Source organism: Nicotiana sylvestris, chromosome 2, assembly GCF_000393655.2.
Source record: "Nicotiana sylvestris chromosome 2, ASM39365v2, whole genome shotgun sequence".
Lineage (NCBI taxonomy): Eukaryota > Viridiplantae > Streptophyta > Magnoliopsida > Solanales > Solanaceae > Nicotiana > Nicotiana sylvestris.
The window spans coordinates 13,559,770-13,583,371 of NC_091058.1; the positions used below are offsets into that span (position 1 = coordinate 13,559,770).

The following is a 23,602-nucleotide window of genomic DNA, read 5'->3' on the forward strand; positions in this document are numbered from 1 at the left end:
TACACTTGTCTATAAAATCATGTTACAAATAAAGGGAAAACAAAAAAAATTCACACTTAAATTATTTTAAATTTTAGAAATTTATCATTAAAAATTGTGTATCACTCATTTCTCCATCATGGCAGTAAAAGAGACATGTCTGTACTATCAACGGACCTGTAAAACCCAAGCCAACACGTGTCAAGCGAAGACATGAGTAGTACATTGTCCTCCGTACAACGGCAGCGTACCACATAATTTCGCAAGCAGCATTTTTATTACACGTGGTCTCTTCCATTTTAACGCCGGAAATCCCTCCACTTTTCCTTTTTCTGTACGTTCTCCGTTCAAACGCAGCACACAGCCAAATCTATACGTATCGCCGTAGATTTATACGGTATCACATAAATTGAGATTATTACCATAAGTTAACAGATTCGATTTTAAACCCTAGCGTTACAAATCTAAAAGTCTGTGGATCCTAAACTTACACAGTTACACTGATCACTGCTTCATACAGTACACTGTGTGTGTGTGTGTGTATTTATAGATATAGTTACAGATAGGGGAAGTGATAATGGGGGGAGTCACGTCATCGATGGCAGCAAAGTTTGCATTTTTTCCGCCGAATCCGCCGTCTTATGGAGTGGTGGTGGAAGAATCGACGGGGAAATTGAAGATGACTGAGGTGCCGGCGAAGGAAAACGTCGACGTATTGAGGCTACCGACGAAGAGAGGAACGTCGATTGTGGCGGTGTACGTAAAAAATCCGGCGGCGACGTTGACGCTGCTTTACTCGCACGGTAACGCTGCTGATCTGGGACAGATGTACGAGTTATTCACTGAACTTAGTCACCATCTCCGGGTCAATTTGATGGGGTATAATTTCTCATGCTCATAATATTGTTTTTTAACTGCAGTTATTTGTAATTTTTTTTTCTTTTTGGTGTGAAAAGTAGATGTCTTGCTGTCCGCTGAGAATGAAACAGTGACTTTTTTGTTTCAGTTGTAGAATCCAGTGTATACATCAAGGCGGTTGGTTTATAAGTTTCTTTTTATATGTCTGGGACTTTGCTTGTGTCTATCCTTACTAATGAATGATATACAATTAAGCGTCCTAAAGCCTAATACAGTTGATATACCTTCAGATTTGGGGTACTAAACTAGTGATTATATTGCATCAGAAAAATACAGTTGATCAACTTCAGATTAGGCATAGTGATTGCATCAGAAAATAAACTAGCGATTGCATGAGGAAAAATTCTGCTCAAGTGTCATGTTTTTAGTGATCTCTTAGTAGCTTCATAAAAAAAAATTCATAAAAAAAAATATCCTTGAATTTTTGTTATGTTCTTTGATACAAAGAGAAGACTTGGTTGAAAACTTATGCTCTCATAGCACAATTGAAGTTGAAATACTCCCTCTGTTCCATCTTATTGATTGGACACTGAAATTAGGATATTAATTTGACTTAAATGTATATGTTTGTGTGTGTGAATAATAGTAGTAGTAGCGGAAGATAATGCTTTATAAATGGTTAAAAAGCTAGTTTCTGTGAGAAAACATCACATTGTAAGTTTGAAATTCTCATACAACTTTGAAGAAATAAATATCTTTCATTTGTTTTTATCAAAAAAATAATAATTGAAAGTTATTTTATTTCTTCAAAGTTGTAGAAGTTGTATGAGAATAAAATGGTATCAAATACTTTCGGACGAAGGAGCATTATTCTTGATGCTTTTCTGTATGTTCTTTCGTATGAAGAGCAGACCAGTTGAGAACTTGTCTTCTTATGGCACAGCTGAAGTTAAGATGATAGATTGATGAAAGCTAGGATTATTTTTCCAGTCAGATCTGGTGAACGAGAAGTAATGCTGACAAAGCTTGTTTCGCTATTGTAAGAGATAAGCTTTTCTTACATCTGGACTACGTGGACTTTACAAGTAACATTTAGACCTTGCCCATGTATCGTCTTGGAAATTCACCTCTAGTTAGAACTTTTATGATCTCCAAAAAGTGAGAGATGCCCACTGGCTTTCTCCCTTGCGTTTTGCTTCCTTTCGTCCTTTTTACCTGATTGCGTAAATCTTAATAAAACTTGGAGGAAAGTTTACTGTAAGTTTTGGAAAAGCTGCTTATCCTTGTCCTTTTGAACAGCGAAAATTTTGATCTTAAACCACGTTAGTGGGCTTATACATCTTTGAAGTTCAAATTACCTTAAACCTTTCTTCTGGCAGATATGATTATTCAGGGTATGGACGGTCTACCGGCAAGGTATTAAAGATTTATTTGGATGATAAATTAGAATGGAGATTTGTTGAGGTTAAAGTGTTAAACTCTTATATTGTTATTTTCCTATAGCCAAGTGAGCAGAACACTTATGCTGACATAGAAGCTGCATATAGATGTCTTGAAGAGACATATGGGGTGAAAGAGGAAGATGTCATATTATACGGACAGTCAGTTGGGAGTGGACCCACATTGGATCTGGCATCGCGATTGTCAAGATTGAGAGCGGTGGTTCTTCACAGCCCAATACTCTCCGGACTTCGTGTAATGTATCCAGTGAAGCGAACATATTGGTTTGACATATATAAGGTTAACATTATATTTCTAGCAGTTTGTAAAGTTTATTTGAAGGACTTAAGTTCATTGCGTAATTAGTTGCTTCTTTACGATGCAGAATGTTGACAAAATACCATTGGTAGAATGTCCTGTCCTTGTTATTCATGTGAGTATTCATGTTTCTTCTTCAACTTTCTACATTTCTTTATATTAAATTGAAGTGTTGTATCATAAATTTCAAAACTAAGTGGTTAAACTGTGATCTTTGGATATATTAGGGTCATTCTGATTATGCATATTGGAGTAGGTAAAATCTTCCTTGCTTGATTGTGTTTATGGTGGAACTAGATTAGAGGTTGGATTAATGTCCGGAATTCTGCCTCCAGATCTCTCCCATTTAGCTTCCACTTACGAGCCTCTACTCCACCTGTGCCCTGCTAATCTTCACCTCTGCATTTTCCTCTTTCTTTTTGGATTTTAGATTGTTTATAACCTTTTTCTTTTCTTAATAAATTTCTATATCATAAGGCCGTGACTTTCTGTTTGGTTGGTTGTTCGTGTTCCTTTATTTTGGTTGACATATGACCTCTTTTTTGTGAATGGCATAAGTCCACCACATTTAAATAGTCAACTTATATATATATATATATATATATTATAGCACCATTTTATGTTATCTTGAATTTGTGTATACATCTTTATTTCCTTTTTACATTTCCAGCCATTTCGTTCACAGATGTCTTGAAGACTCTCATGTAGTAGCTCAATCAGACCTTTTCCTCTTGAGCTTCATGCAAGTCAATGCAGGCCATACAAAATAGGACAGGGAAATATGAGTTATTGTCTTACAAAGGCAAAGAGTAGTATCATGTAGAAACATTGATTTCCTTTTCATAATTTATCATCAGTAATTCGTTGTAAAGTTGGCCAAACAATTAATTTTTCTATAGCATTATAGTAGTCTCCTGTTTTCTGGTGTGCCTTCTCTAAAGACCAAATTATTCTGCTTTCCGGATGTGATATAATTGTAACTCTTGGATTCAGAATTTCTAGTTGATATATATGCACTTTTTTCGAGAAATTCCAGGGTACTGCAGATGATGTAGTTGATTGCTCCCACGGCAAACAACTTTTTGAGCTATCCAAGCAGAAATATGAACCATTATGGGTTAAAAATGGTAACCATTGTGATTTGGAGGTCTTCCCTGAGTACATAAAACATCTGAAGAAGTTCATATCAGCTATTGAGAAATCAACTGTTTTTAGAAATGGATCTGCACTATGTACGGACCAAATAGATAAACCTCGAAGCAGCACAGACTGTAGACCTCGTCCAAGCACAGATCAGAGAGAGAAAGCTAGGCAAAGTGCAGACAAGAGGGAGCCTAGAACAAGCACAGATCGAAGAGATAAATCCAGATCTAGCGTGGACCGCAAGGAAAAGAAAAGCAAGAGTTTGGATCTCTCAGAAAAGGCGAACAATAATATGGAACAACCAGAGAAATCTAGAAACAGCATTGACCGGTTAGATTACCCTTACTAAGAGTACTTCAATTTACCTTTACCGCGATGTTAACTCATAATAGCCTGATATTGTATTAAATGCTATAACTGCTTTCATGACTAATGGATGCAACTGGTGGCAGTTTTGGTGACATGATGAGATCTGCTGTATTGTGCAATATCGACTGCTTCAAGCCAGTGGGAGCAAAGGTCTGAATGTCTTGTGAAGGTTAGTCTAAAAGGATAGTCAATTCCACCTTCGGCTTTTGAGCAATTTGGTTGTTTATTTGGTCTTTATGGTGTCATCTTCGATTTTTACCTTCTCCGGACTATATCGTGTATGCAATATGTTCCCAGGAAAAACTAAATGTTTTTTCTGTTGTTTCTCATGCTTGATTTGCTTCATAGTTTTGGTGTCTTTACATCTTCTCCTAGTAATACATTGGTGAGCCATTTGGTCGATGTTTGAAGTCCTTGGGCTAGGTTCATTCACCTCAAATAACCCAGTGTTAGTCTGATTACCTACTTTAGTACAGTCATGAAGAATGGATCTGATCTTCGTATGCATTTTAGCAATGTGTTTCCTTTATCAGACATTTTTTACAATTCAAAAGCAAAGAAATTTTATCTATTATCCTGGCTGTGAGGCCGAGGGTCCCCCGAAAACATCCTCTCTATCCCTCCGGGTAGTGGTAAGGTCTGCGTACACTCTACCCTCCTCAGACCCCACTTATGGGATCCTACTGGGTTGTTGTTGTATGATGTATCTTGGCTGTGAGGGTGTGCGTTTTTTGTTCTTTCCTATAATCTTGATATGAGCAAAGCCCTTTTAATGAAAGAGTAAGAATGCTAAAAATCTTGATAATTACTTGAAGAAGTTGTTTGGCAACTGGCAAGTGCAACTTGGCAAACCTGTGCTGTATATACTCCTTTTTGGTATTCTGTGACTAAAATCAATTCTGTTTATCTTATCTCTTGATTGCCTAAAATTTGACTCTCCTGCCAAAATGCTAGAATGGGGAATCTTTCACCTTTAACATTAGTTTCATGGAGTATATGTTGCTTTTTTGTTCTGGAACAATTCCATATATTTGATGCTGAAGGTTATGTCTGTGTAATCTGTAGTTTGGTGCCTCCAGCCTTGTTGATGAATCATCCAGCTTGAAACCTTTAAAGAATAACTGAAATTAAGTGCAATTGAGGTTCTTGTGGTTGCTATACGTTTACATCATTGTGCAGTATAAATCACTGCAATAGGTGTTAATTTATCACAAAAGTATCTAAAATATTTGTGAAATAAGGCATTCAGATTAAAGTTAAAACCTTAATCTCTGAAAAGTTGGCTGAGAACCACCTCAAGAGTAATTTCTGGTGATTAGGTAATAAGGTGCAGAAATCACAGAAAGAATCTCCTTTGTTGTTTAGGCATGGATTTGGCCCTTTTGTAGGAAGAATGCAGGCCACTGATCATTTGCAAAGGCAACATTTTCGCACTGTTTTGCTGGTAGCAGTGCATGGAGATCCCACATCCCTACTTAATCTCCCTTGTGATGAGCCGGTGTGAATAAAAAATAAACAGTGTTTTGGTTGATTATAGAATGTATTACTTGATTAATCAGTGCTTCATTTGGTTTAGTTGAGATTGTAACGATTTTGTTTCAACTTCTGCCCATTTTTTGCTTTTACGGATCTCCTAAACCTGCATGTTTTGTTAGTATAGAGTTTTGTGGAACTCTTTTGCTTACAGTTATCCGATTGATCTCAGTGGACAGTTTCATACCATGCAACGTTGCTGGAATTTCTACCAAGGATGTGCATGCTTCTGAGCTCAACTGAACTTCCAGTGCAAAAACTGGTTGTAGATACCACGGCAAACCAAAATGGTCTTCGCATGATATAGCTCACAGGAGATCCTACAATTTGGATGAATGGGGTAGTAACCAGGGAAAAGTGGTTGGGGTTTCTCCCTTCAGGTTGGGTGGTTATATATATATTACCCATTACAAATGTTCTTTATTTATATGACCAATTTCACAGGAGATCTATATGTTAAGACGTAGGAGATCAGCGCTATAAAACAAATTATTTTCTTCTGTTCAATTTGTAATTGGTTATTTTATACCATTTCCTCTGTCCCCGTTCCTGTGCCAATGGGAAATGTTGTTATACTAGAATACCCTGGACATATGCTCTTAACCTGTTACTCTGCGCCCCGGTTGTAGCAGACGCTGAATTAAAATAAGCTATATCGGCCAGGGAACTTGGTTTTGGATTTATTTTTAGATTCTTTTTCTCCTAAAGACAACCTGTATTTTAACTGTCGTCAGAAGATACTCTTCCTTCCAAAACTACTACTGTATCATAAGTAACACTTTTATTGAACGAGTGTCGAGTAATACGTACCGGAAATTCGCCACGTTGAGGATCATCTACATGTTTTGTCCTCGATCTTGGCTTGGTCGTCAATACATATGTTGGCTTTGTACGAAGCCCTCCTCGATTTATCTACATTTACAAGGACTTTTTAGCTGTTTGGCAAATCATTAGATTTTTTCCCCCTAAAATATAAAAGAAATATAGTATGTTATAGTATTGCAGTTCTTAAAAGTTTTGCTAGTGTTTGATTTTAGTTATCCACATATCTGATACCAGCTTAGAGTTCGATAAATTTGAATTTGCATCGAGAAGTTTACATTGAATCTGTGAGTGCTTGTTAAGTGGAAAAAGATTTGGTTCAAAACTGTATCAAGCATTATGCACCCATTTTGATAAACATTTTAAAAATTATTTAACCATATTAAAAGAAATTCTCACATCCAAAATACATTAAAAATCCAAATTATGGCTTTTCTTTTTGTTTCTTAGTGAGAAAAACTTTCGCCCAAAAATTCTGAAAGAGGCATACACGTGTCGCTTGGTCGAGGCTAGCCCGTAAAGCAGATGAAATATAACAAAGTGTCAAAAAGTAACCAGAGTGCACAGGCTACAGATTTGCTGATTAGCCACATCGGACCCAAAGGTTTAAGGAGGGTTTATAAAGTCGGTTCACTTCTATAGCCACCTCCCTGAAAGATCAAATATCAAATTCCCCTATTTTTCCTCTACTTACCCTTCAGACTTCAGTCTCATGAATTTCTGCACTTCTACTGATCCATCAATTCACTTCTCTCTTATATTTATTCCAACCTAAATTTTTCTGAACAAATTTGATGTCCAGCACTAAAACCCCCATTTCCCTTACCATCAAACTAAACCAATTCACTGATAAACCCACAGGTTTAGATATAAACCCATATCACAATTCCCCTATTATGTGGAGAAATATAATCAAACAGCTCTCTTCAAGAACCCCACAAAAGCTTCTTTTTAGCTCCAAGAATCGTACTTATAGCTTTCTTGGTTTTGGTCAAGATTCAATTTTTAAGGACAATACGAAATTTAGATCCTTAATTCCAATTTCTTGTTCAAATATTGTGATGGGGTTTCAGAATCTTGGCGAATATTTGCCTGGGGATGAGTTTTTGAGCAGACCCTTAATAAAAAACCAAGTGAATAACAATTTTTGCTGTAGAAAGAGCTATGCTAGTGTAGCTGAGGCTGTAGCAGTATCTTCCACTGATGCTGAAGAAGATGTGTCTGTGGTTGATGAAGTTCACGAACTGTTAACAGAATTGAAGAAAGAAGAGAAAAAGCAGTTTGCTTTTAGGCGCCGGAAGCAAAGGATGTTGACTAGTGGTATGGGCCATAGGAAGTATCAAACACTTAAAAGGAGGCAAGTTAAAGTAGAGACAGAGGCATGGGAACAAGCAGCAAAGGAGTATAAGGAGCTTTTGTTTGATATGTGTGAGCAGAAATTAGCACCCAATTTGCCTTATGTGAAGTCATTGTTTTTAGGATGGTTTGAGCCATTGCGCGATAAGATAGCTGAAGAGCAGGAATTATGTAGTCAAGGGAAGAGTAAAGCAGCTTATGCTAAGTACTTTTATCAGTTACCTGCAGATATGATGGCAGTTATCACAATGCATAAGTTGATGGGATTGTTGATGACGGGTGGTGACCATGGTACTGCACGAGTGGTACAAGCTGCGCTTGTTATTGGTGATGCAATCGAACAGGAGGTTAGTTAGCCTGAAGCTTATCTCTTATTGTTTGCTAATCTCAGTTGTAAGTAAATGAAATTTCTCTGCGTGATATAGAGAACACAAAAATTTGCATCAAACTTGCTGCATTATGAATTTTCTCTAAGTATTTCTTATGTGTTATTCAGCCCCTCTTCTTTGGTGTAGTTCATGTGGAACTGCCAAAGCTTGAAGTGAAAGTGGGAGGATCCTTAAATCGCATATGGGAAAATATATATGAATGTAATAGAAATTTCATTTTGGTCAAAGGGCAATAGTAATCTAGGCTGGAGTGACTGCCGTCTTGATTAATTAAGGGACTCCTTAAGCATCTAAAAATATGAAGGCAAATTATTTTTCAGCATTCTATATTTCTGTTTAGCAATCTATGTCAACAAGAAAATAGCTAAGTTGCAATCTAGTGACATCAAATGCTTGCACGATAGTTGCAATCTAGACCCTGCAACTATTTGGTGGACAATATGGAAGGACAGGAATTCAAGATGCTTTGAGGATACAATTAGCTCTACTCAGTAAATTAAGATGAATTGTGTTCTTCTTTTTTGTTTTTGGTGTAAAGCAGAGTATAGTGATGATTTAGAGTCAATTTTACAAGTACTAGACTCCTTGTAAGAAGTGCAAGGATTGTAATAGTGGGCCTTGTAGGTTTTTGTAAATTTCAGCTTTTGGCTTCCAGCACAACTTGTGCTGAAGATTTATTAATATGCTGATACATGTTACATTGTTAACCAAAAAAAAAACGCTTCCACGATAGTATCATTGCAAATTTGACCTAATTGGCATAACAAGTACTTTATTTAAAGACGTATGATATAGGGCAAACAAAAAAGTCAATGCTACCAGTTTGAATATTATGGTCTAGAAAATTTCGCTTGCCTTGTTGACACTGTCAGTGTGGTTCCAGAAAAAAATTGAATGTAAATGTTCACCTGCTTTGATTTTGGCTGGATGTAGCTCAGCAGGTTCATGTGTATGGGAGCATATTTAGTGAAACAAATATGATTAGATTCCGTCACTCCTATCAAATGGCAGACTAGTTACCTTTGTAGGTTCTTCGATAGAAAGATCTGATGAATTTTAGGGTTATAAATTGGAAAGGAGGTGTAAAGAAAATGAATTTAATAAAGAACAAGGAGGTCGAAGGAGGAGCGACATTCATTGATCAGTCCAAAGTGCACAACTTTTGGAAAAAGGCTCTGAAGTATGAGTATCAAAAAATGAACTGCATGTTTCAAAATCATAGCCTGGTCATAATAACTGCACAATATGTCATACTTTAGCCTCTAAATTTGCGCAAGATGTTCAAAATGTCTAATTATTGTTGTGATGTAAATGTGTCAGGGTAGTTTAACTAACTCTGGCTTGATGGGTTAAACTGTATTGGTGCGTGTGGTTCCTCTTGATAACAAGAATATTCAATATTGTTTATTTGTTAGATCTAATGTAAGTGATAAATTGAACTGTTCTGTTGACATCTTTATATGTTAGACAAGATAGATTTCAAGCATATTGGATAGTGTATTATGGTGTTATGTTGGCTAACCGGTGAAAGAGCTTATTTTGGCTTTACCCTATGTCAAGTTTCAAGTCCAATAAATGGTGGGATAAACTGAAGAGGACATAGACTTCTATTGTTAGGACAGTGGGAGGCGACTCAGAGCATTTCTCGGTTGTGATGGGATTACACCAAGGATCTGCGCTCAGCCCGTTCTTATTTGCCCTGGCGATAGACGCACTGACACATCATATTCAAGGGGAGGTGCCATGGTGTATGTTATTCAATATTCGCTGATGATATAGTTTTTTATTAAAGAGGTGCGAGGCGACGTTAACATGAGGTTGGAGGTGCGGAGACAGACCCTTGAGTCTAAAGGTTTCAATGAGCTGGACTAAGACAAAATACTTGGAGTGTAAGTTAAGTGGCGTGTCGGGGGAAGCAAACATGGACGTGAGGCTTGCGTCACAAGTCATCCCCAAGAGAGGAAGCTTCAAGTACCTTGGGTCGGTTATCCAGGGGATGGGGAGATTGACGAGGATGTCACGCACCGTATAAGGATGGGGTGGATGAAATGGAGGCTAGCATCTGGCGTATTGTGTGACAAGAAGGTGCCACCGAAACTGAAAGGTAAGTTCTATAGAGCGGTGGTTAGACCGGCCATGTTGTATGGGGCTGCGTGTTGGCAAGTCAAGAATTCTCATATCCAGAAGATGAAAGTAGCAGAAATATGGATGTTGAGATGGATGTGCGGGCACACTAGGCTGGATAAGATTAGAAATGAAGATATTTGGGTGAAGGTAAGCGTGACTCCCATGGAGGACAAGATGCGGGAGATGAGGTTTAGATGGTTCGAGCACGTGCGGAGGAGGAGCCTGGATGTCCCGGTAAGGAGGTGTGAGCGGCTAGCTTTGTCGGGTATGAGGATAGGTAGAGGGCAGCCTAAGAAGTATTGGGGAGAGGTGATCAAGCAGGACATGACGCGGTTTCAGCTTTTCAAGGACATGGCCCTTGATAGGAAGGTGTGGATGTCGAGCATTAGGGTTGAAGGTTAGAAGGTAGTTGAGCATTTTTCTACTTCGTACTGGGTTCATATTGTGTCCATACCACTTCCTCGTGTTTGTACTACCGTTCCATTGTTACTGTTTGTTGTTATTGCTTGTCTTTCTACTTTCTGGTTTCTACGTTGCTGGTATTATTTTTCTGGTTTCTGTTGATGTTACTGATCTACTTTGAGCCGAGAGTCTATTGGAGACATCCTCTCTACTCCTCCGAGTAAGGGTAAGGTTTGCGTACACGCTACCCTCCCCAGACCCTACTTGTTGAATTTTACTCGGTTGTTGTTGTTGTTTGACTGACTTCTATTTGACAGTACCTGAGCTGATCTTGCACTTCCACATGCACCAGGTTAGAATACACAACTTTTTAGAGAAAACAAAGAAGCAGAAAGCCGAGAAAGACAAGCAAAAGGAAGATGGGGAACATGTCACTCAAGAACAAGAGAAACTGCGCAAGAAAGTCACTAATCTGATGAAAAAGCAGAAGTTACGTGCAGTGGGCCAGATAGTGAGACGTCAAGACGATTCAAAGCCCTGGGGGCAAGATGCTAGAGCGAAGGTCTGGGCCTACCCTTGTTGATGTCGTTGAAAATTCAATATTTTGTTATTTATGAAGTTTTAACAGTACCTTTGTTGCCACCAGGTTGGAAGCCGGTTGATTGATCTGCTTCTGCAGACCGCTTATATACAGCCTCCTGCTAATCAGTTAGCAGTTGATCCACCTGACATTCGACCTGCCTTTGTACACAGTGTTAGAACTGTGGCTAAAGAAACAAAGTACTGGTTCATTCTATTTACTTTCAGTTGATTTTATTTGTGACAACCAATTGATGATTATTGTGGTATTATTCCATTACAGGAGTGCCAGCAGAAGATATGGTATTATCCAATGTGACGAACTGGTTTTCAAAGGGCTTGAAAGAACTGTAAGTAATTATTTATTCTTTAGGAGGTATATGTCTCATTTAAAAGCTTCTTTTGTTTATTAGCTACGCTTGTTTAATTGAGCTACCAGATATGAGAACTATTCCTCATTGTTTTGTTTACCTTTGTCCTGCAAGTAGGCAAGGCACATGGTGATACCTTACATGCCAATGTTGGTGCCTCCAGTGAAGTGGACAGGGTATAGTAATTTTTTGTCTATGTATGTAATATGTATTTATATCTTGTTTTTCCATATAATAGATTTATCTAAATCTTGTTTATCTGTCTTCAGTTATGATAAGGGTGGACACCTCTATCTGCCTTCATATGTAATGCGGACACATGGAGCAAGACAACAACGTGAAGCGGTAAAGAGAGCCTCTAGGAACCAGTTGCAACCAGTTTTTGAGGTTCATGGACCAATAATTTATTCAATCTTAAATCTGAGGATCGTATGTTTCCTTTGTTTGCTCATATCATGAAACTTGAGGCTCATGTCCTTTTTATTTGTATCCAGGCTCTTGATACTCTGGGAAATACCAAATGGAGGATAAACAAAAGGGTACTTTCTGTCGTTGATAGAATATGGGCTGGTGGCGGTCGGCTGGCTGATTTGGTTGACCGTGATGATGTTAGTTACTCTATTCTCTTAACTATCCGATTGAGATTCAAAAGCTACTTTCATTTTCATTGTTAAGCAAATGAATTTAATAAGTTGTGTAAATGGTTTGTGATGAAGGAACTGGCAATTGCTGTAATTTCTGTTGTTTTCAGGCCCCTTTGCCAGAAGAACCAGATACAGAAGATGAGGCACTACGCACGAAGTGGAGGTGGAAAGTAAAATCTGTCAAGAAAGAGAACAGAGAAAGGCACTCACAACGATGTGACATCGAGCTCAAACTCGCTGTGGGTTCCAATTGCTTCTCTCGTTTATCTTTTAAGATACTAATACTTCCAATAACATCTGGAAACATACATAGAAAACTTATTCGGGCACAGTTGCAATTAATTTCTGTATCTGTTTGATTTTCCTCCTGAGGTTTGCTTCTTCATGATTTGACAGGTAGCGCGTAAAATGAAAGATGAAGAAAGTTTCTTCTACCCGCACAACGTTGATTTCCGAGGTCGTGCATACCCGATGCATCCACATTTAAACCATCTTGGTTCTGATATCTGTCGGGGTGTCCTGGAGTTTGCCGAAGGTCGTCCTCTTGGAGAGTCAGGCTTGCGCTGGTTGAAGATACACTTGGCAAATCTATTTGCTGGTGGTGTGGAGAAATTATCTCTCGAGGGTAGAATAGGTTTTACTGAAAATCACATGGATGATATATTTGATTCTTCTGACAAACCACTTGAAGGAAGGCGCTGGTGGTTGAATGCAGAGGATCCCTTTCAGTGCCTGGCTGTATGCATTAATCTTAGTGAAGCTGTCAGAAGCTCGTCCCCAGAGACGTCAGTTTCTCATATTCCTGTGCACCAGGTAAGTTTAACTACTAATAGGGTCCTACACGTTTAATTTGTCTGTTTGACATTTTGGAAGAGAAAGAAACCTTTGAGGACAAATTCAACACTATACTCATTCTGATGTAAAGAAGTATATGAAAATACTGCAGAATTTATGCTAGAACTCATGAAAACCCCACAGGAATAGACTAGGCATATTTGTGGGGCTCTATCTTTGCCTCAGATAACCCTTTGTACGTATTTGACTGCACTTCCTTAGTGCTATGCTGATTACACATTACCATTTCTCAAAAAAAGAAAAAAATTGCCTTTTGATGTTTGGCTCACATTGAGCGTACTTTGCAAATTCTTTTCAAGTCATTGCTTTGAGTTATGAAAAGCATGTCAGTATGATTATAAGGGAGCACATAGTCTTATGTGGAAGTCACTGATATATTTGGATTTGGCCCAATACATAGATATCCCATTCAACTTGGCACCATTTTTCATTTTGGCACTCTATCTCAGTCTGGTTTCATTTTGGCACTCCAACCCCGTTTCTTATGTGTCACTTTAACACAAAAGTTGAACCCAGTGCAAAAAATATAGCGCGTGTGTATAGACAAATTTGAGATGTAATAAATATTCAATTAAATGTTGCCACCTGTTTTTTTTCATTCATGTCAAACGGGTCAATATTAAAATACCCGAAACCGACTGTATTTGGGTAAAATTAGGGTCCCGCTTCTTATTTTCTCTCTGTCACAAATCCCTAATCGTAATAGTACCCTAAGCTCCTTCCCGAATCCCTAATCACACATGATGAACCCATCAATTATCAGTGGTTTCTTCATCATCTGAAGACGAGAATCACATATTCATCAATCATTTCTTCATATTCATCATTCGAGACTGATTTAAAGAGTAGTTTTGATTTTTGTTGGCCATAGAAGTAGCTACTGTTTATTAATGTAGTTCTTGTACTAGTAAGTGTCGATTTGTCCATGCATTTTTTTTTTGTCGTGTTATATTGGGAAATTGATACAAAAGCAAGGGTTTTTAATTTCGAAAAACAGTGTGTGTAGAAAATAATTTTCTTTGAGACATGGATTCACTTCAACCTTGAAGCTTAGATGAAATAAACTCATAAAAGAAATTTAATACAAATTTGCAAAAGTTCGAAGCTTTCTGGATGGCCTGGTATGAAATCGGATGAAAGCTTTGGAACTTTGAGAATGAAGATAAGGCAACAGTGAATGGGGAAGGAAATAATGAAGAAGAAATAATGGGGAAGGAAATCGGGGGATTAAATATGGGGCCAACAGAAATTTTATTACCGTTGGAGAAGGAGTTTTGCCAAAAAAAAGCTGCCTCACACGCCTACCAGGTGAGGTAACTCACACTATGTGACTAGTCAGCTTTTGTGTTAAAGTGACACATAAAAATAGGGTTGGAGTGCCAAAATGGAACAAGGTAGAGATAGAATGCCAAAATGGAAAATAGTGCCAAGTTGAATGGGCTGTCTATGTATTTGGCCTTTGGATTTTATTAATTTATTTTTGGCAAATTTGCAAAGATTTTAGAATGTTTTTATGTACTACCTACCTCGTCAATTGATGGGTTATGTATCTCAAGCAGTTTTTTGGGGGGTTTGAATTCCATAATAAACTAACGTATTTTGGACAAGCTGGCAGATTTTCGTTAGTTGGTTCAAACAAAAGGATTATTCTTTTTGGTCGTTTCTCAGTTTCTTGAATGTAGGTTGATGAAAGTTGTCAGTTCATATGTAGAACAAAGGAGTTGGGCTACAACTCAAGTTGCACCTGGACACCTATTCATTTCTCAAACTAACTGCTGTTCGAGCGATATTACTTGATATAAGTTCTCAACTGAAGAGACTATATTTATTTATGGCTTTGAGACCACCTGCTGCCGAAGTCCTTCATCTTCTGCGATTGAATCTCTCTGTAGTATTTTGAGTTTGTATGTAGAATGTATTAGAATTTATCTTATAAACTTTTGTTGTACTTTTCAGGATGGTTCCTGCAATGGTTTACAACATTATGCTGCCCTTGGAAGAGATAAGGTAATAAAAAGCATGAAGTATGGTGCTGACATTCTTATTAAAAAAACCCGTACATGTTGCATCTCTTGAGTGATTATTTAGTTATTAACTTATGATTACAATGAATGCCATTTGCTTTGTTTTCTCATCTTATCAATTCAAGCATAGAGTTCATTTTCCTTCTCTCTGTGAGTTAATCCAAACGAATTATTTGTCACTTCGATTTTCATTCTCTAAAGTCTAATGATCTCTGGCATCTACTTAATCAACTCTTCTGTTGACAATCATCTGTTCAGTTGGGAGCTGCTGCAGTTAATTTGGTTGCTGGAGAAAAACCTGCTGATGTTTACTCTGGCATAGCAGCTAGGTGAGTTTTTCAATCCTCTTCCCTCTAAGACATAATTGGACTTGAGACCTTGAGGTGCTCCTATTCTCTGTCTTGACCTTCACTTTCATGTGAGGCGAACAATTATCCCATGTTTAAGCATAATGTATGCGAACACTTAATCATTAGCATTTGACAAACCACTGACCAGAGAGTATAACGTCAGGAGTGGGTGCAGATTGACCTTTCCTGCCATAACAAATCTTTAGGTAGTTTATATAGTTGTGTGGGAGAAGGAACTGTATTGGGATAGAAAGAAAATTGTATCAATGTTAATCTATGCTTTGCTTTATTGCATGTGACTTTCTAAGGAGGAGAAAACAGTGCAGCACGTGTAAGGTATTACCTTTTTTTTTGGATAGGTAATGGGTAACTTTTAACATAATACCAGCATAAAGGAAATGCTGAGCTAAGTTACAACCAAAATGTAAATCTATTTCAAGTTGAGCTAAGAAAGTCAACAATGGCGTTACTATCATCTACATCAAAGGGAGCCATGTTGCGCCAAAGTCTAAGAAAAAATATATACTCCCTCTGTTCCAGTTTATGTGAACCTATTTGCTTTTTAGTTCGTTCCAAAAAGAATGAACCCTTTCTAAATTTGGTAACAATTTAGCTTAAAGTTACAATTCTACTCTTAATGAGAAGCTTTTATAACCACACAAATACTCTGGGCCCCATTTGGACTTGTTTAGGACCACAAATTCCAAAAGTCTTCATTTTATTCTTAAAATCTGTGCCCAGTCAAACAGGTTCACATAAATTGGAACGGAGGGAGTACAATTTTTCACTATAAATTGTAAAATGAACCCATATGCCACAAACAAACCAACATGACATGATTTGGCTTCAAAATTGACTGCTCAGCGCGCATCAGATAGTGTAAGACAAAATCTAGAATGCTTAACTGAACTTTCTGATCAATGAAGTGGGTTGAGAATCTGAGGTTCTCAGGTTCAAATCCCAGCGGACACAAAAACACTAGGTGATTTCCTCCCATCCGTCCAAGCCTTGAATACCTGTTTCTGGTGGGAGGTAGTAGGCATTTAGTTGAAGTGCGCGCAAGTGGCCCGAACACCACGTTATTTAAAAAAAAAAGAAACTTGCTCGGTATGTGCATGGGAAAACTGGTCAATAATGAAGTTTTGGAGGAGTCAATAAACATACACCATGGAGTCTTATCATTGCTGAATTGGAACTAGAAGCTCTTTCTTTTTTAAGATTTTTGTACTCATTTCGGAGTTTATAACAAGTTCAAATGCTTATAGGTTCAGAGTTCTTAACTGTCAAAAGCAGCATTGAGTTGGAATATTTTCGTCTTTGTATACCAATTCTGGCTAATTAAGTTTAAACATTTGGAAGTTAGTATTGAGGAATAAGGCACAGTGAACAATATTTTGATGTTGCTATTTTTTCAGAGTCCTTGATATTATGAAAAGAGATGCACAGAGAGATCCTGCAGAATTTCCAGACGCTGTGCGTGCAAGGGTTTTAGTTAATCAGGTATCATACCATTCACCTTGTTAAGGCCACTGTTGTTTCATTACCAACAGCATAGTCCCTATTTCTGCAATTGTTGGCAGTTGAAATGCAGTGGTTTGACAGGTTGACAGGAAGTTGGTGAAGCAGACTGTGATGACATCAGTCTATGGGGTCACTTACATTGGGGCTCGTGATCAAATAAAGAGGAGGTTAAAGGAGCGTGGAGCAATTGCTGATGATTCTGAGCTATTTGGTGCTGCTTGCTATGCTGCAAAAGTAAGGGCAAGATGGAGATTATAATTTATACCCCTTTAATAGCTCCTTCCTGGCTTAACTGTTATCAGTTGAGAATTGACTCTTCAAATGCTTAAAACCAAAGAATCAGAACTGCTAGACTTCAGGTGGCAGTTGGATCTGGTTTCTGCTTTGCCTGAAAATGCCTGTCCATTTGTGTGTGTTCACACCCATACATAGTCCACTGTCATGCTTTCTTGCTTTCTCTAAGCATAATCGATGTATTGTATCACATGAAGATCTTTAAAAGGACATTGCCAGTGTCGTGATGGTTATAGAGTGCTAACGAATTTGCCAATGAATAAATGCTCACTACATCATATAATAAGTTCTTTTATAAAAAAAAAACATCATATAATAAGTTCTTACTTCTTATCTTGGTCAATAACCAACACCTTTTGATGCATTCATTAGGTCACGTTAACTGCATTAGGGGAGATGTTTGAAGCTGCACGCAGCATCATGACTTGGCTCGGAGAATGTGCTAAGGTATGCCTAATTTCTTACATTATCACCACTGATATGTGTTGTAAGTTCAGCCCCTCTTCTGTTTAGGTCATTTGAGCAGTTAAAATGTTGCTTTTATGGTGTCAATTACTGGACGGACTAACTTCTTGGACGAAGCTCTTACAGTGTAGTAACTCTTCAATGGTCATCATTTAGTTATCTTAGTCTAAATTACTTGTGTTAATTTGGTCGACCCTGTTTTTTCTACTTTCATTTCTGATGATGATAAAAAGCTATCAGTATGGACATGTACGTCTATGATTATATGTTCCTGTTGTTCTTGACACATGATTGCAAAGATTTTATTTGGTGGAAGTTTTTTTCCTGATAAATGGATTCACTGAGATAATTGAGGAAAAGTCTGGTATACAGAAAGTGGTAGAACCTACATCAAGACATGGTTTCAACAAAATGCTCCTAATTATCAACACTAAATGGGATCACATGGCTCCAAGAATAACTAAAAACAAGTGATATGTCTTGAGTTGTGCAATTGTGTCCTCTATTTCCTTAAAAGCTCTCCTATTTCTTTCACTCCATAGAACCAGAGATCCCGTGTCAGTACTAGTCCCCGGGGGGGGGGGGGTTGAGAACTAAAGATGGAACTTATACTAGGTATAGTGCCCAAGATCCAGTTTTAGTCGATACATGTTCCGAGTTTTCTCTAATTCTTCAATGAGGCATTTGAAGGTCAGTCAAAGATTTTCCATCTGAAGTAGGCTTATCAGATTATAGAAGAAGTGAAGAACTATGCTTATTCAATGATGCAAAAAAATTGAGACTGGAAATCCTGTACAAATATCTGATCACAATGATGAAGGTGCATTAGAATCTTACTCCTGCTACAGTTTACCTTCATTGACCTCGAGGTTTCAACAGATAATTGCTTCTGAAAATGAACCAGTCAGATGGACAACTCCTCTTGGACTTCCAGTTGTTCAGCCTTACCGCAAAATTGGAAGACATCTTGTGAGTATTACTATGTTGTTAATTTTTGGTCACCATGCTCTAGCAAAATCCTCATGTCATTAAATCTCTATTTGGTAAATCTTGTGCAGATTAAGACGTCTCTCCAGATTTTGACTTTGCAACGGGAAACAGAAAAGGTACTTTTCTTGTCTTTGCCCTCATGCTCCGTGTTATCTTATATTCGATCTCTATATCAACAAGGTGGGAACGGATACAAATGAGTGCTCATTTTGTACTTTCATTTGCATATTATTCTTCAGTGTTTCCTCTTTAGATTGAACTTGGCAAATTTCCAGTTGAAAATTTTCTAAAACTCTATGCCCTTTGCAGGTAATGGTCAAGAGGCAAAGGACAGCTTTTCCGCCAAACTTCATTCACTCCCTTGATGGTTCACATATGATGATGACTGCAGTTGCATGCAGAAGGGCAGGCTTAAATTTTGCAGGTCTTTTTAGTTCTCTTTTTCGCCCCATTTTAAGCAGGTTCTGTAGAAGGAAAACAATTAAGCATTTTTTTGCTGCAGGTGTTCATGACTCGTATTGGACGCATGCATGCGATGTTGATAAGTTGAACAGGATATTGAGAGAAAAGTTTGTAGAGCTTTATGAAGCTCCAATTCTTGAGAAAGTAAGTAAACATTATTAGAAAAGTAGCAAATATCATGTTATTGATTTCCAAGTGCTTCTTCTTCCTTAAGAATCCTCTCTCCACCTTTTAAACAAATATTTAAGAGGGCATTATAACTTAATTTTTTTGATGCCTGCGAGCCTTTGACCATTGGAAAAAATAATTCTCTATAGATTGACTGCAGCTCTTTCTTGTTATCAAGCGGAGCTGGTGAAGTTTAATGATTTATTCAATAATCCAAAGTCTATCATCTTTTTTCTTGTCTTCTTTCTTTTTCCTTCTGAAATAGTTGCAAGAATGAGAACCTGTCCCATTGATCAAAGGATTGAACCATTCGCTAATGTTAGTTTAAGGCGTTTCATGTGTCAAAATCTGGAAAATGTTACTTCATTATCCGCTCATTTGTTTCTTTCCATCTTTGGGCAGTTGTTGGAGAGCTTCCAAACTTCTTATCCTACATTGCTATTCCCACCTTTACCTGAACGTGGGGACTTTGATATGCGAGATGTTCTAGAATCTCCTTATTTCTTCAATTGATTGGGTTCATGTGTAACTTCACACCCCTTGAATTACTACACTGGCCGGTGTCATCTTGTGCAACATAGCGTTTGATGAGATGCAGATTCTATTGTATATATGAACATGATTAGGATCTCAAATCTGGGACGCTCTGGTTCTTTTCTCGATCGTGTAGCCTGCACTCTCTAGTGCAGCCGGGGTAGAAGTTTCCAGTCCAAGCATGTATGCAATGAGAATTCAGATTCCCCGGCATGTTTCTGACAGAATATGGAGAATATGTGATGTCTCGTAATTTAGACATGTTCCAAGAATGTTTGTCGAGAAATAGACGATCATTGTGGGGACTAATTTCTTCTGAAGAAGCTTTTGAGGTGCAAGGATGCAAATGATCTCCGGGTTTTGCAGGCTGTTCTTGCAAGATGCAAATGATCTCCGGGTCTAAGTATTTAACTCCTCCTGTATCTTGCTCGTCAGGGGGTATTCTTTGTATTTTCAAATTGTAAATAGAAAAAGTTTGTGCTTTACCACCATTATGGGAGAGCAAGTTTCGATTTCGATGGAGTGAAATTTGCAAGCTTTGAGGCTTGTGTTTGAGATTAAAATGATGTATAATAGTTGAGAAAATATTGTCGCGATATGTTCTGGTGGTGAATCCTATGTATAGATGCTAACAAAATCTGTTAATATCATGTTTTGGACATGCTCTCTCTCTTTAATTCTTCCAGAAATGTTTAATTATTCTCCATTGGGGTAGAGGGGGTAGTATTGTTATTTGGGAATAATATTATCTCACATTTAGGTATGTATTTTCTTTAACAAAATTTTTGGTGGTTCAAAAGTAGTAAACTCAGACAGAGGAGTAATTCGTCTATGTACTTGAAAGTTCCATCATCCCTTTTCTTTTATTTTTTTCTCCCTTATACTTTTCTGGTTCTTGGACAAGTGGGGTCCTCTTCGAATCCCACTTGTGGATTTACACTGGGTTGTTGTTGTTAGGCAACAAAAATAAAAGAAAGTACCTAAATGTGAACCGTGAAGTGACTTGCTTGTAATTGCAAGCAAATGGTGATATGTGCATATGCCTTTTTTTTTAAAATTTAATTTTTATCATCCGATATCTAAAGTTTGCTAGTCGATTAATTCTGATTCACCTAGAGTAAGCCATTTAAGGGTGTATAATATACATGCATGGTACTTGTAAAGCTCGAACTTTTTCTATTGTTCTATGAGTACACCCAACTCTCTTCCTGGACCCACCCTCAACCACAATTTAAAGAGAAGAATGCAAAATTTCGACTGCATTATTGAACTTGGATCGTCTAAGAAATGTATCACGGGTAGGGATGGTAAACGGGACTGTGCTGATTTAAAGCTATGCGGAACGGTGCGGGTTTAAAGCTATGTGGGGCGGGGCGGGTTGAAATATTTTTCATAAAAGCGATGCGGGGCGGCGCAGGTTGCCGGTATATGCGGGTTTACGATGGTGTAAGGATTTTTCTTTCTTATTTTGAGTTTCCTGTGATCACCATATGACCCATAAAACTTGCTTCTCAACAAATTGCTAATCCACTTTGGAAAAAGAAAATATAAACAATTTGTTTATTATATTAATAATAATTTTATGATATAATTCGTCAAAGATAATACGTTAATATTACTTAGCGATATTTTCATAATCTGAAAATAATATTTTCACAAAAACTAAGAAACAGTATTACTGTAACATTAATTTTACAATGATGACACGCTATGTCATCATACAGTGCTTCATTTGGATTCTTTTGATTCCAAATCACAATGCTAGAAATAATCTGGTTTTCTTTTTTAATTGAGATTCAAACTTAAGAAACAAAAATAATTTTCAATTTTTCGGTTGATTAAATTGAAAATTCCAACCAAAATATAAAAAGGAAATAAGTAAACAAAATGAAAAAAAATACTTATGCGGTGCGGGGCAGGCGGGTGGACGCGGGTCTAGTAAAAATTGCACGGGGCGCTCTATTTGGTCGCCCCCATTTAACCTATACCCATTTTTTTTAAAAGTTTTAACTTGTATCCAGTTTTTAAACAACTTCAGCCCCCTTTCTCCTTCTCCTTCTCCTCCTCAAAGTTATATTCGCCCTCAATCCGATAGTTCCATTAGAAGAAATTCAAAGCTTTTCAGCTTTTTTCTTGTCCTCTCCTGCAGCAGAAGCTTGACGACCTAATGAATTCACATGTTACAACATATTAGAAAATTTTAGTCATTCAAAACATGTAATCTCTACTAAATTTGCAAGAAATATTTGATAAAAGAGTATACTGAAAAAGAAAAAGACATAAATAAGAGACAAACCTTCCAACAAGCTGAAAAGATATATGGAGCATTCACAATGTAGTGGGCTGAAGTTCAACTCTAAGAAGGCTGAAGTTCGCCAGTTACAAACAAAAACTTCAGCTCTAGACCTGAACTTCGCTAGTTACAAACAAAAACTTTCGGCAGTTACAAAACAAAAACTTCAGCACACTTGCTACTTCAGTCCCGTCTACAAAAATGCTAAAGTTTTGTGTGATTGCCTTTGCTACTTCAGCCCAAAAACATGACCCAAAAAGTGGGTATAGATGCAAATTCTCTCGCTGGTCTATGTGCAGGCGGGTGGACGCGGGTGAAAATACTATGCGTCGGGGGACGGGACGGGTTGAAATTTTCGCTAGTTTATGCGGGTTTCCCCTGCAACCGCACCGCATCGCACCAATTACCATCCCTAATCACGGGCTGAGCTAATGGAACGGGGAAAGTACAGACTGCTAATAAGGCCCTATTAAACAGTGGCGGAAGTATCTTTGGAGCAACAAAGTTCAATCGAACACAATATTTTCGACACGAAATAAAAATATAACATATGATTGTGAAAAATCATAAATTTTTAGTGTATAAATATTAGATTCTGAACACATAATATTAAAAGAATTGTGAGTTCCGTACTAAAAATCTTAAATATTAAATCCATCAAGTTCATATTCCGGATGTGCTTGTGAAGTGTTATAGTCCAACCGTCAAGACAAAAGAGAAGAAGAGTAAGCGTGAAAATAGCACGGGCTAGCCAGTTTTCGTACTGGTAACTGAAAAATAGCCAGCATTTGTAAAGTCATTGAAAAATAGCCACTATTTTGCTGAAACACAGAAAGTTCCAATATGCGGGATTATGGAGCTTTTGCTTATAAAATTCCAGCATATTATGTTAGAGCTTACTTACTAATAAAGCGGCAAAAAGTACCTTCTTTCTCAAAGTCAACTTTCTCCCTTTTTACGAACTTCAGTACATGGAAAATTCCAGCATAATATGTTGGATCATAGAGCCCCTGCATATAAACTTCCCACATATTATGTTCGAACTCCAGCACATTATGAAATTCCTGCACATTATGCTGGAAGCTCATATGAAAAAAATTCGAACTCCAACATATTATCTTAGAATATTTTCGGATTTTTAAGGGTTTTTTTGTTCAAATTTTTATCTTTACATAAAAAAGTGGCTAAATTTCGATATTTTTGAAATTATAGCTATTTTTTAATTACCAATTGTAAATCTGGCTATTTTTTATTTTTTCGCGGAGTAAGCTTATAATATCAAAGTGTAGCTTACTCTTTTTCTCTTTTGTCTTGAT

General features: G+C 37.5%; 2 protein-coding genes across 2 annotated transcripts; both read left to right on the forward strand.

Annotated features, from left to right (window-relative positions):
- Positions 1 to 263: 263 nt before the first annotated feature.
- LOC104225148 (uncharacterized) lies at positions 264 to 6,432 on the forward strand. The gene is made up of 7 exons (XM_009776919.2): positions 264 to 858; positions 2,217 to 2,253; positions 2,341 to 2,577; positions 2,663 to 2,710; positions 3,632 to 4,068; positions 4,191 to 4,276; positions 5,813 to 6,432. Exons 1-6 carry the CDS (start codon positions 557 to 559, stop codon positions 4,261 to 4,263), a joined length of 1,134 nt encoding a protein of 377 aa, XP_009775221.1. The 5' UTR covers positions 264 to 556; the 3' UTR covers positions 4,264 to 4,276; positions 5,813 to 6,432.
- Positions 6,433 to 7,116: 684 nt separating this feature from the next.
- LOC104225149 (DNA-directed RNA polymerase 2, chloroplastic/mitochondrial) lies at positions 7,117 to 20,350 on the forward strand. The gene is given in 19 exon segments (NM_001302591.1): positions 7,117 to 8,165; positions 11,089 to 11,298; positions 11,383 to 11,516; positions 11,599 to 11,665; positions 11,804 to 11,862; positions 11,956 to 12,073; positions 12,181 to 12,294; positions 12,438 to 12,569; positions 12,727 to 13,143; positions 15,142 to 15,192; positions 15,468 to 15,538; positions 16,975 to 17,059; positions 17,162 to 17,314; positions 17,747 to 17,821; positions 18,719 to 18,808; positions 18,898 to 18,945; positions 19,139 to 19,253; positions 19,332 to 19,435; positions 19,862 to 20,350. Coding segments are annotated over 19 exon segments (3,063 nt in total). The 5' UTR covers positions 7,117 to 7,256; the 3' UTR covers positions 19,973 to 20,350.
- The last annotated feature ends 3,252 nt before the right edge of the window (positions 20,351 to 23,602 follow it).

Bases quoted from the DNA above. Each gene is read 5' to 3' on its own strand.
- LOC104225148 (XM_009776919.2), top strand. From the start codon at position 557: ATGGGGGGAGTCACGTCATCGATGGCAGCAAAGTTTGCATTTTTTCCG. The intron at 2,578-2,662 runs GTTAACATTATA...TTTACGATGCAG, and splicing joins ATTGGTTTGACATATATAAG to AATGTTGACAAAATACCATT. The intron at 4,069-4,190 runs GTTAGATTACCC...AACTGGTGGCAG, and splicing joins TCTAGAAACAGCATTGACCG to TTTTGGTGACATGATGAGAT.